Below are 12705 nucleotides of genomic sequence, written 5' to 3'. Positions count from 1 at the left end.
CCTTATCCTGTGACTTGGCCCCCTTCTTGCCCCCTGTCTGGTGCTGCCTGTTAAGGGCCTCTGAAGCCGCCCTGCTAGCCTGTCTAGTAAGATTTTTGCTAGTTGAGACCCCTGGTTGTGCTAAATCCTCAGTTGCCCTATCTGCCACTGTGGGATTGGCAAAGACAGTCTTTGCACCACTCACCACCTGGATGTCAGTTAGGACGGTGAGGGATCTCCTGCTGTAGCTGTGATATGCTGGAAAACAAATGGTCAGCAAATGTCCTTAGGCGCGATCAGGAGAATGAGTCAAACAGTGCTGGCAAATGGTTGTTCTTGGCGCAAGCCCAAGATCTCCCAGAGCCTGAAGATTGAAATAGCCGGAGGATGGCCTAAGGTAAGGTCCAAAACTCCGCTTACCACTGGGCGAGATCTCCTCTGGTGGCCTATGGCAACTGTCTGCCAGCTGACTGGGCAGAACAAGCCGAAACTGCAGCCTGAGGTTTCTAACGCACTCCAAATGGCTCAGGTGAAAAACATAGCTAATTCAGCAATTCAAAATGTTTGCCACAAATTTTTCCTTATTTAAAATGGACACCGTGTTAATAAAGGAGCTGAGGCTTGGTGCCAAAGTAGCATCAGGAGGGTAATGGCTCGAACAATTCAGTCCTCACATTGCTGACCGTCGCACCAGTTGCTAAATTTACAATGCAAGCGGCTGGGTCCTCACGTCACTAACCGCTGCGTTGGACACTGCCCGCGATTGCGTTGGTGCCAAAGCTGGCTCGCATCGCCTAGCCACTCTGACAGTATGGCGCGCCCGAAGGAACCCCGGGACACGTCGGCAAGGCACAGCTGAGATAAGGGGAAAATAGAAGAAAAGCTCACAGACCTGTTCTCTATAGGAAAAGTTTAAAGGAGGAAAAAAAGGAAAACAAAGGCAGTTTGCTAGGCTAAAGGACAAAGTTAACCCATGCTTGGATTCCCCAAGCAGCGCACAGGAGAACAAAGGCAGGTTGGAGAGTCCAAATTAATTAGTGAAGTTCATTAATTACTGGAACCACTTTGAAACATGTCCACTGGGCTAGACTGAATTGCAAAAATCTGAGGTTCCAGCAGCAGAGGCATGGCTAAAGATGTTTCAATTTGGTCCAGGGCAGTCAGACAGAATTAACCCATGCTTGGACTCTTCGAGCAGTACACAGAATCATCAATTCCTGGTGATTTGAACTTGTCTAGAGTGAACAGGTGTTCTCTTACCATTATTATTTTTTTGCTTATTTTAATTTGTATTCCTAGTCTGTCTTTTACAGTTCTGGTTTTTGGTATGTTGGACTATTTTTTCTTTTTACATGAAGACTGATGCAAAGAATGAGCTACACTGCTCTGCTTTCTCTCTGCTGCCCATCACTTTCTTGCCATCATCTCCCGTTACTAATATTATATATATATATATAAATATGAAAACTCAGTTGCCAATTCTTTAGCTGGTATTGGCCTTCATATGCAATGAGTTCTTCCCAAAAACCTAGGACGTAATGTGTTGATGTGCTATATGTGCAGATTCAAGCAGTGTGGCCTTTTGTAATTAACAGATGGAAAGTTTTGTCATTGATATTATTCTCTCTCCATGAAAATGTGTGAGATCATTTAATGGTGGCTACTACTTGAAAAATGATCTTTGTAAGAAGCTAAGGTTTATGAAAACAAAATGATTACTTGAAATATAAAGCAATGTTTTAACCAAATATATAATCAACTCTTCACAAGTTTAGGAGGACAAGCCACTGTATTAAGAGCATAAAAGCTTTTAAGAGGAAATTAACTTCCCTGATTTTGTCAGTCTTGATTTTAGGAGTTAATTCCTACAAGATCTCCCAATTCTAGAAGGCCAAACATCATGGAAAGGAAACTTCTATGGCTGCTGTCCATCTGCTTTTGAATGTGTTTCATAAGTTGTGAAACTTATTTTTTTATTCTTGAGAAATCATCCGACTCTTTTCTTTCAAACAGCTGCGTCATGAGAATGGGGATGCCCTTTTTTTCTGAGTGATCTATAATACATTGCTTATTCTATCTCAGGTTTGTCAGACATTACTTCAGTTAATTCCACTAATGCACTTGTTTGGCAATACATACTAGAAGCTAGACTTTGTGGTAAATAGTGCAAACACTGTAGCCTACTTGAAAATTTGTACTCAAAGCTATCCTAACTAAATCACCATTGTCTAGAAGTCTACTTTAATGTAGTCTTAATAAGCAAATATGCCAGGGGTGAAATCCAGCAGGTTCTGACAGGTTCTGGAGAACCAGTAGCGGATATTGTGAGTAGTTCAGAGAACCAGTAGCGGAAATTTTGAGTAGTTTGGAGAACTGGCAAATGCCACCTCTGGCTGGCTCCAGACTGGGGTGTGAATGGAGATTTTGCACTATACTTCCCGTGGGGTGGGGTGGGAATGGAGATTTTTGCACTATCCTTCCCCTGCCATGCCCACCAAGCCACACCACACACACCAAGCTACAACCACAAAACCAGTGGTAAAATTTTTTAAATTTCACTACTGAAATAAGCACTAAATAAGAATCAATTGCCCCAATTGCTGGCCAACACTGAACAGACAACTTAAAAGCATGTTAGAAAATTAAACACTCATTAGTTACCTTCTTCTCCTGTTCAATTTGGATTTCATTCTTATGACGTTCCAATGCCTTTGCTACTGCTGACTCAAAAGCTTTATTCTCTTCCAGTTTTTGTTTTTCCAGAGCTGTCTTAATATGTTCTTGCTCTCGGACTTTCATATCTACCAGCTCCTTATTTAGCTGATCTATACGCCGGTGAGCATGAGCAATGAGAGAGTTCAAGTCATCTGTTGTCAGCCGATCAGCTGGAGAAAACAGATTTAAACAGATAAAAATTGTTAAATCTTCACATATTACTTAACTGCATAAACAAAGTGAGATTATTTCAACTTTTCTCAACCTAATGCTTCCAAACAATTTAAACTTCAGTTCCTAATCCTTTCTAGCCAACATAGCCAACATGTAACTGAGACCTGAAATCCAACATTACTAGGAAAAAGCAAGAAAAATCCGATTCAAAATTCTCTATATTTCTTTCATTTATCAGAACCAAATATTGTAAAGTACCATATTTTTTGCCCTATAAGACGCTCCGGAATATAAGACGCACCCAATTTTAAAGGAGGAAAATCTAGAAAAAAAAGATTTTTGGGCTCAATTGCCACTCAATTTTGGGCTCAATTGTGGTCATAAGTTTTCTTTCTTTGTTTGTTTCTTTCATCTCTCTCTCCCACTTTCTTTTTTTTCTTTTCTTTTTTCATTTTTTCTGCCTTTCTTTCTTTCTCTCTTTTTGTTTCTCTGTGTGTCTGTCTGTCTGTCTGTCTCTCTCTCTGTGTGTGTAGCTCTTTGTCTCTCTCTCCCTCCCCCCCTCTCTGTCTCTCTGTCATTCTTTCTGTGTGTCTGTCTGTCTGTCTCTGTATCTCTGTCTCTCTGTCTCTCCTCCCTCCTCCATCTGTCACTCTGTATGTGTGTGTCTGTCTGTCTCTCACTCTCCCTCCCTCCCTCTCTCTCTATCTCTGTGTTTCTCTCTCCTCCCTTCCTCTGTCTGTCACTCTGTGTGTATATGTGTGTGTGTGTGTGTGTCTGTCTGTCTGTCACTCACTCAATCACTCACTCTGTGTGTGTGTGTGTGTGTGTCTGTGTGTGTGTCTGTGTGTGTGTGTCTCTGTCTGTCTGTCCCTCTCTCCGTCCCAACTGGAGAACAACCTTTTCTGTCCCCTTACCAGCCCATCCGGGAAGATGAGGAACGCGAGGGGGATCCCTCCCCCCCCTGCAGATGGGCTCCGAACCAGCGGAGCCTCGTCCTTCTTTTTAAGCAGGCAGCTATCAGAGAGAAGAAGGCAGCGCGGCTTGTGCAGCAGCCAAAGATTGCCTGCTTAAAGATCGCCTGGTAAGGGGACAGAAAAGGTTGTTCTCCAGTTGGGACGGAGAGAGGGACAGACAGACAGACAGACAGACACACACACACACACACACACACACAGAGTGAGTGATTGAGTGAGTGACAGACAGACACACACACATATACACACAGAGTGACAGACAGAGAGGAAGGGAGGAGAGAGAAACACAGAGATAGAGAGAGAGGGAGGGAGAGGGAGAGACAGACAGACAGAATGTGAGGGGGATCTCTCCCCCCGCGGATGGAGCCTCCTCCTTCCAATTGGGGGGATCCATGCAGAGGATTTCTCCCCCACCCCCCAATTGGAAACGAGGTGGCTGTCAAAGCAAGGCAGCCCCCCCCCTGCAGAAGAAGGAACAGGAGAGGAGTTCGCGCCAAACGCCTCTGCAGACGATCTTGAAAACCTGCGAGGTTGCTTTCGGAGGGGAAAGACGGGCAGCTGTGCAAAGGCTTGTTTTAAAGCTGCAGGCTCCAAGGTTGCAAGTGCCCAGGGAGGGCGGCAGGGGCAAATGCTGCCGCCTGCCCCCTCCCAAAGCAACATCGCAGGTTTTCAAGATAGTTCGGACAGGTGTTTTTTTAAAAGAAAACCCTGAAAAAGCCGCAAGATCTGGAGAGAGATCCGACCAGCCCGAGAAGACATTTCTGAGAAGAGATCTCGCCATTTTTTGCATCGGGGCATGCTGCTAGTGGGGGGGAAGTGAAGACCTTTTCCAGCTGGCGCAAAGGACTTCCCCGGACTTGCTTTAGTGAGTACGGGCCCGCACCTCCACCACCACCAATCTGGAAAAGGTCTTTGCTCCCTCTCTCTTGCAGCAAGCCCCGATGCAAAAAAACGCCAAGGACTTGCGAGTGAGTGACAGGGGCGGGGCTTCCGGGTTCATTGACCAACCAGCAGAAACCCACCACTGCCCAGGTGGCTACATTTGGCCTATAAGACGCACCCAGATTTTCACCCTCTTTTTTGGAGTAAAAAAGTGCGTTTTATAGGGTGAAAAATACGGTACTTGATTATTATTATTTTTTTGTAGCAAGAAGCAGTATAGCAATACAGAGCTAAACAAAATAATTGCTGTATGTTCTTGTGTATTCTGGAAACCAAAGCATCAATGAAATCTATTCATTCAAAAAGATTTTGGGTCCGAAGAACAAGAGGAGTACAGTGTTTTTGCAACGGTAAATAAAGAATTCGTTAAATGAAGCTTTTCTCATCTGAGTGCCCCAGTTAGAGGTAGGAAGAATTGATTTATGCCATTTCTTAAACATCCTGAGTGATTATACATGAAATAAAAGAAAAAACACTAGACTCAAATTCTTTTACATAGAGATCTCTATAGTAGGGATAACCTAACAAATGCAACTCCATTACAAAAATAACACACTAAAATAAAAGCATTAATATTTTAAAATATATTTAATTATATTATTGAATAAATTTATTGATTTAATTAACCACCAAGAATAAACTTTATAGAGTTTTTAAAAGTAGTTATCTACATTCAATAAGTTTTGTGGCACTCTATCTTTAGATCAGTTCAAGGAAGTTTTGTCTGCATTCAGCTCAATAAAGGAACCTAATAGTTATTTTTAAATTTCAATGCAAGTTACTATCAAGAATTATATTTTTAAATGTTATTAAGTCAAAAAGAATTTGATGGCTTGTTTTTCAAAAATGCATTTTACATTTTAGGCTTTAATATTTGATTTTAATTTTTCTTATTTTAATGTATATGAATATTCTTAATATTCTTAACATAAACAATGGACAAAACAATCTTTAAATGTAAAGAAAAATGAACAGGAACAAAAACAAAATGATTGCTTTCTTACAAATCCATACAAATTATTTATATGCACATAAACATACAGACCTAAACTTTATAAAATAAAAATTTGTAAGCGGCTCAAGAAAATGACTATTCATTTTGGAGCACAAATACATGTAAATGGTTTATGCTCACAACTGATTTGTTATATTGAATATTAACACTTTAAAAAAATGATTATGTAAGTTTTAAGAAAGATAAATGTTTAAATGTAAATGAAATGTGTATGTATGTATGCCATTTTATTATCATGTTAAAATAAACAAGAGAAACGTGAAGTTTATACAAAGCACAACTGTGTTAAGAACGGTTATTTCTGCAAGAGAAAATGAAAACTATGAAGAAGTTAAACCAGATTCACAGTAACAGATCAATTAGTTCTTATAAGTATTCAGAAGCAAAGAATATAGATACAACTGCAAGGCTTGAAAATTAATAAAGAAGATAGTTAAAAATTCAAGGATGATACTAATATGTATTTATAGCTGGGCTTCATGCTTTCAAATGTGTGTATATACGAAGGAATTCCAGAATGCTAGGTGCAATCACTGTTTATCAATTCATTCTTCCTACTAACTCAGATTAACTTTTGCACTTTCTTTTTAAAATCTTTCTGCTTCTCCTTTCAGTCCTAATTTTTGGATACTGCAACATGATAAAGGAAAATCATGCATAGTCTCATTGGCATTTTGGTTGCTCAATAATGCCTTTTTCTTTCTATAGACTATATATTTGTTTATTTGTCTAATATTTTACTTGGTTCATTTATCTGAGGATGGAGGAAAATAGTACACACCAAAGTACAGAATGTATTATAATTGTTTTCTTAGAACATTAATCTGAAGTAATTATTTGATTATGTATTCTCAATATCTGGCTGTATTTCCCATTTAGATAATTTAGAAGGCAGTTTTTCATTTCATATGTAGGTCCGTGATCTTAGTTGTGATTGAGACATACAAGCTAAAATGTGCTGATAATCACCAATGTTATGTGCTTATCGTAAACAGGCAATGTTATATATGTCATAACTATTACCAAGGCTGGTAATTGAATGCACTCTACTCTGTCTTATTGAAAATCTCAATGGACAAAATCAATGAAAATATTTATTGAGGCTTCTAGGGATGAATTTTGCATATGGAAACTTGCAATTTGGAATATAAGGGGAGTAAATGATAAACGAGAGCTAGCTTGGTGTAGTGGTTAAAACATTGTTAGAAACCAAGAGATCCAGTGGTGGGATCCTCCCAATTTAACAATCGGTTCAGCGATCACGTGATTTCACGCGTAATCTTCCGCATTTCTTCAGAGGAGTAACACAGCTGATTCACATGGAAATCTGCTCTGCCACGTGAATCCGCTGAGAAGATAAAGGTAGGAAAATAGCACCAGCAAGTGGCCCATCTGATTGTCGGAGCTACCAGTTTGCCTGAACCGGTCCGAACCAGTAGAATCCCACCCCCGAAGAGATCCTGATTCCTAATCCTATCTTAGACACAGGAACAAACTAGATAACTTTGGGCCAATCATTTGTTCTAAGCTCCTTGTAAGGGGCAATGGCCACTTCAGAAATCTTGCCAAGAAAACTGCAGGGAATAGTTCAGGCAGACTCTAGGAGTCAACTTTGATTTGAAGGCACACATACACACATAAATGATAAAAGCATGAACAAAAGAATGAAGAAAATTAGTAAACTGCTTGTCTATGAAAATAAAGGGAATGGGAAGAAGTGATAGATCCAAATAAAGGTGGTCTTATCTTGTGGAAGATCAGAGATGAGATTGGGAGAAAATTGTGCAACATTACATTAATCCAACCCAGGGGAAAAGTTAGACAAACAGGACAGGAGAGCAAAGAAAAAGTAACTGTGTCATGCAGAGACCTGAGGATAAATGAAAATGATTACATCTGAACAAATCTGGTTATAAAAGTTTCATCTGTTTTAAATCATAATTTAAGCATAGATTTTATACACATAATAAGTGAATAACTCTAAAATTATAACACATTATGATGAATGATTCAATTAGTGGAGATTTTGAATGTAAGACATACTTTTTTGCAGCAAAAAAAGTAAATCCTAGGAATAGATATTGAAAAAAAGAAAAGAAGTAACAGAAACTAGAGTGTAATACGTCAACTGCATGAAGAGAATGTATGATTCCTGTATGTAGAAGCAAAGAACACGGATTAGTTCTCCAAAAAAAAAAAAAAGAATACAAGTAGATGTAAAGAAAGTAGATGTGGAAACAGTTGGGAACATGGTAAAAATAATAACATTACAAGATAGCACAGAAGTGTATGGAAATACATTAATATGACATATGAAAAAGGATTCTTGATGAAGTAAGAAAAAAGAAAGAAAGGCTTGCCTTCAAAAGTTATGGGTACTCCATCACTGGAGGCTTTTAAGAAGAGATTGGCCAGCCATTTGTCTGGAATGCTAGAGTCTCCTGCTTTAGCAAGGGGTTGGACTAGAAGACTTCCAAGGTCTCTTGCAAATGTTATTCTGAATTAATGAAAATGATTATATGATTTGGGTTGAAATTGAGAGAATGCAGGAGGGGGTACTTTCAAGATTTGTATCCAAATGAGGGTGATACATTGAAAAGTGGAACTGAAACAAATGTAATTACAAAAATGTGTAAGTAATACACTACGAAAATATGAAAAATGGTACCTGTAACTGTAGTTAAGCAGGGAGATGACCTTGAAGGAAATAGGCAAGACCTATTACTTATACAAGGAGGCCTGAAACATTTAAGTCTGACAAGCAAAATATTATTCAAAAGAGACACATTCAGACTCATTCATTATTTATTGAGTTATAAGAGAAAGAGGAAATGAAGGCCAATCGGGATTGCAAGATTGTGTTATGCTAACCTATATCAATAAAGAGATAGATTAGCATAATTCTCTAATTTTCGTGAGGAGCCAGTTTGCTGCTCTGGTCTATGCTGAAGTGTTAACAGGAGCTAATAACTGGAATATAGTTCTCTTATACAAAAGGAAAAATAACATTAACCAAATAGACATTTAAGGGGCTAAGCCTATGAAATATGACTAGGAAAGTATCTGGCAGAAATCTTATTGAAAGTGTATGAGAAATACAATGAAAAATATTTGAGAACTGCAGTGTGCTGGCAGGGAAAGTGCAGATAAGTTTTTTGCTCTTTTGCAAATTTGTGAGAAATTATGGAATTTTTTTTGATTTAGAGAATAATACTATAAAGTGAAGCTGCTTGAATTATGGAACATTTTGTGTGAATATGGAGTTGAAGGCTGGTTGCCAAATGCAATAATAATGGCATAGGAAGAAAATAAAGCATGCACAAGTTAAGTAAAATATATAATCTGATAAATATCTGATAAATAATCTGATACCAAACAAAGAGTAAGAAGAGTAGGATATGTATTGATATTTTGATGGAACAAATATTCAAGCAATTCTTGTGGGATATTCATATATGTTACTTGGGGTCCTGAACAAATACATATAGTACTTTTGTGTTTAAGCAGTATGGCTGCCTGCCTGAGAACCCAAAGAAGTGCACTAAATATATGTCAAATTTACCCCATGATGCAACAAGGAGAACAAATGTGAAAAATAAATGCACTGAAAACCAAGGTAGCTGTGTCTATCAGGGAACTGGAATGAATATTTTCAGATTGGATGCCAACAGCAAAAAAAGAAGGCAAGAAGGAAAACTTGTGCACGTAACAGAAGGTTTAGTATAGTATAAATAAAAAAAGACAGGACAAATGTTAAATTTATATTCTATATGTGGTTGGTTAGAAAAATGAGTATTTGTTGAAAGAACTGAAATGCTTCTGCCTACCTTATTATATGGGATAAAGAAAGGCATCTCAGAATGAAACAAAATTGAATGGAAAGAAAATGAGTTAAAATCACAAAACAGGAAGAGACAGATTAAGAATGTCTAGGGAAATTATGACGATGCAATATAAAACCAACTAGTAGAAAAGAAGTAAACATAATTGGTCACCGAGACAGACTAGATGAAGTACAATAGGCAAAGTAAGGATGAATAAATTGAAAAAAGAGAAAAAAATGAATACGTAGTGGGACGTAGTTAACAAAATCTTCAAAAAAAGAGAGGCTAGAAATTTTAAAAATAGAAGGTATTATATTAATCATTATGATGGAAGAATATGATTGATATTAGTGTAAATTAGATGTATTTGTATTTCCTTTTATCTCTGATCTTTAATTTCTTTTGCTTACTGCTTTCTCTGGGTTTACATAACAACGTTTACCTAAAAGACAATGTTATAGCCATGCATGGATGTACTGTATGTCAGTCATTAAGTACTGGGGAACTTACAGCTAATTGCTGTTTTAGTGAACTATTTTGTATTATTTATTTAATTTATACACTTCATCATCCAAAGGAAACAGCAACAAGTATATCTTTATTGATTTGTTTCAATGAACTGTAATTTACTTATGGCTGAACTGTTTACTTTACTGCTAATATTTGAACATATCTTCTTTTTAAAATATAATTTAATATATGGTGAATAATATCTTCAACAACAATAGCTTATTATTAATTTTTGTTGCTTAAAATACCCAGTCAATGGCTCATTTAAAAGACAGAAGAGTTAAACAGCAGCACAAATACACAATAGATCAGGGGTGTCAAACTCATGGCATGCAGACCGGATGCATCATGCACTGGTCACACCCATGCCCGGTTTAGTGAAGACGGGAAAAGTCATGATACGTCGTGGGATGCCACTGTGACGATATGAATTTGATACACCTGCTATTCATGGTATCAGGTTCAATCCCTGACATAAATATCATTCTTAAAAAAAACATGTGCAAGCAGGTAGTTTCAATTAATTGATGAGCTTGCACATTATTTGTTTCGTTCTATATTTTAGTTCTCCAAATAATTTTTGGATGAGTATGTTTGTTTGTTTGTTTATTAAGTGCAAATGTACACCTTCTCAAATTTAAGGTATATTGTATTTAGCTATGGCAGACTATTTTATTGCTGATGTAAAGGAAAATACACCCATATTAAGCCCAAAAGAAAGTGATTAAGAGTACAACAATTAAGTAGGCATCAATTTAAGAAGTTAACAAGGAGAAAGTGCTAATAAAGCTAAATCAGCCCCCAAAAGCAAGCATTCAAATGGAGATATTGGTCATGACATCAGCTATTTATATATTTTATTATCTTACTTACTTAGCCCCTTCCAACCAGTCTGAATGTCAGGAGTAACACTATCCAGCTCTTTCTGAAATTCTTCTCTTGCTTTGGTTACAAGATCATGGTACTGTGTTACTATTTTAGCCTCTGACTGTGCTGCTTGTACCTACAAAAGAAAAAGGCTTAAAATCTCAAGTAGGTGTTCTGTCATTAATTATATAAAAAATGCCTAGAGTAGAAACAGGCAGGAATAGGAATATCCAATAACAAAACAGTTAAGCGATGATTCAATGGGCAACGTTTATCAATTACTTCAGTCCTTTTTGATTATATTCAGAACTTCTTCTGCATTATTAGTCCAGCTGAATATTAAAGTTGAACTTGAATAATAAAAAATATGTCCCCCAGAAGCACATCAATAAACAGAGAGGCAGGAAAATTCTTCTGCAAAACACCTTGAACTTGTTTTTATGATTTATGATATCATAAATTTATGATACAACATGAATGAATTTGAATATGTTCATTTCAAAACAGAAATAGAGTACTTGATATTGCTTGACATGAAGAAGATAGTAAGACAGCAACATTATTATTAGAGGAGGCAGATGATAAAATACTAAAAATGAAATAAAAGCAGAAGAATCATATTTTAACAAAATCTGTATTTGGACAGAAAATACTCATTCCTTTAAAAAAAGCACTCTATCAGGTATATAAGCATCTAAGGTGATAGTAACAATTTAATTACAAACCTCATAAAGTTAAAGAGGGAAAATAGATGAGAGAGAGAGAGAGACAGACAGACAGATGGTGTAGATAGATAGAATAAATGGATGGATAGATGGATGAACAGACAGATAGATGGATACTAACTGCGTTACCACTGACCTCAATTTTTCAGACCTTGTCTGATCCCTACCAGAGTATCACAGCTTCTACCAATTACAGCGGTCACAGTCAAGTCTCTTCACCACTCTGATTTGATTTTCTCATCCCACATATAACAGTCAATTTTCAGGAAAGCATCACATGGGCAAATTGTTCATTTCTCCTATTATCTGAATTATCTACACCTACCCAAGACCTGGTAATCTAGATGCCTATTCCAGGACTACAGAGAATATGAAGAAAAAAGCCAGATTGACTATTTGTATCTCTTGTTCTCAGAAGGATAATGAATGCTACACACACACACACACACACACACACACACACACACACACACACACTTCCTTTTGGGGTCGAACGACTTTTTCACAGGGGTCGCCAAGGAGCCTCCCGCGGAGAGGCTGGCGAGAAGCCAGCTCGAAGGGAAGGAGCGGCTCAGGTTCCCTGCGTGGCGGAAGGAAATGTGTGTCAGCGTTCCAAATATCATGCAGAATTAAATCAGAACCAAAGACAAAACTTCCCTTAAAGTTCCAATTTAATAAGACAGACATGTTGGCATTGTGCTATGAAATCCCAAATCTGATTTGCTTCCTGGGATTCCACCTAGTTGAAAGTTCATGATCTTATCCCCACACCCACAATCCATCACATGTTCCAATCATCATCTTCCACGCTGGCATCTACACCCCTCTGCTTCCGGTCAGGTGTCGAGGTGCGGAGACAAAAGATGACCTTGAGCTTCTATAAAAGAATGTCAACAATACATTCCACAATCCTACTCCTTTCTATTCCCCCCTCCCAACTACTACACTAATGAAACAGCATAGGAAATTAATAAAAAGTG

The 12705-nt window shown here is 37.8% G+C and overlaps 1 protein-coding gene across 2 annotated transcripts in view; it reads right to left on the bottom strand.

The window, feature by feature from the left end:
- The window catches only part of IMMT (inner membrane mitochondrial protein), a 43447-nt gene that overhangs the window by 12328 nt on the left and 18414 nt on the right, over positions 1 to 12705 (bottom strand). For both annotated transcript variants that reach the window (XM_081971598.1, XM_081971599.1), the window contains 2 exons: positions 11007 to 11136; positions 2641 to 2864 (listed from right to left, as the gene is read on the bottom strand). In XM_081971598.1, the coding sequence (XP_081827724.1) occupies positions 2641 to 2864; positions 11007 to 11136 (354 nt within the window). The remainder of the gene's footprint in view (positions 1 to 2640; positions 2865 to 11006; positions 11137 to 12705) is intronic.

The sequence above is a fragment of the Natrix helvetica genome (assembly GCF_964273705.1).
Source record: "Natrix helvetica genome assembly, chromosome: Z".
Classification (NCBI taxonomy): Eukaryota; Metazoa; Chordata; class Lepidosauria; order Squamata; family Natricidae; genus Natrix; species Natrix helvetica.
This window is presented reverse-complemented; position numbering and strand designations above follow the sequence as displayed.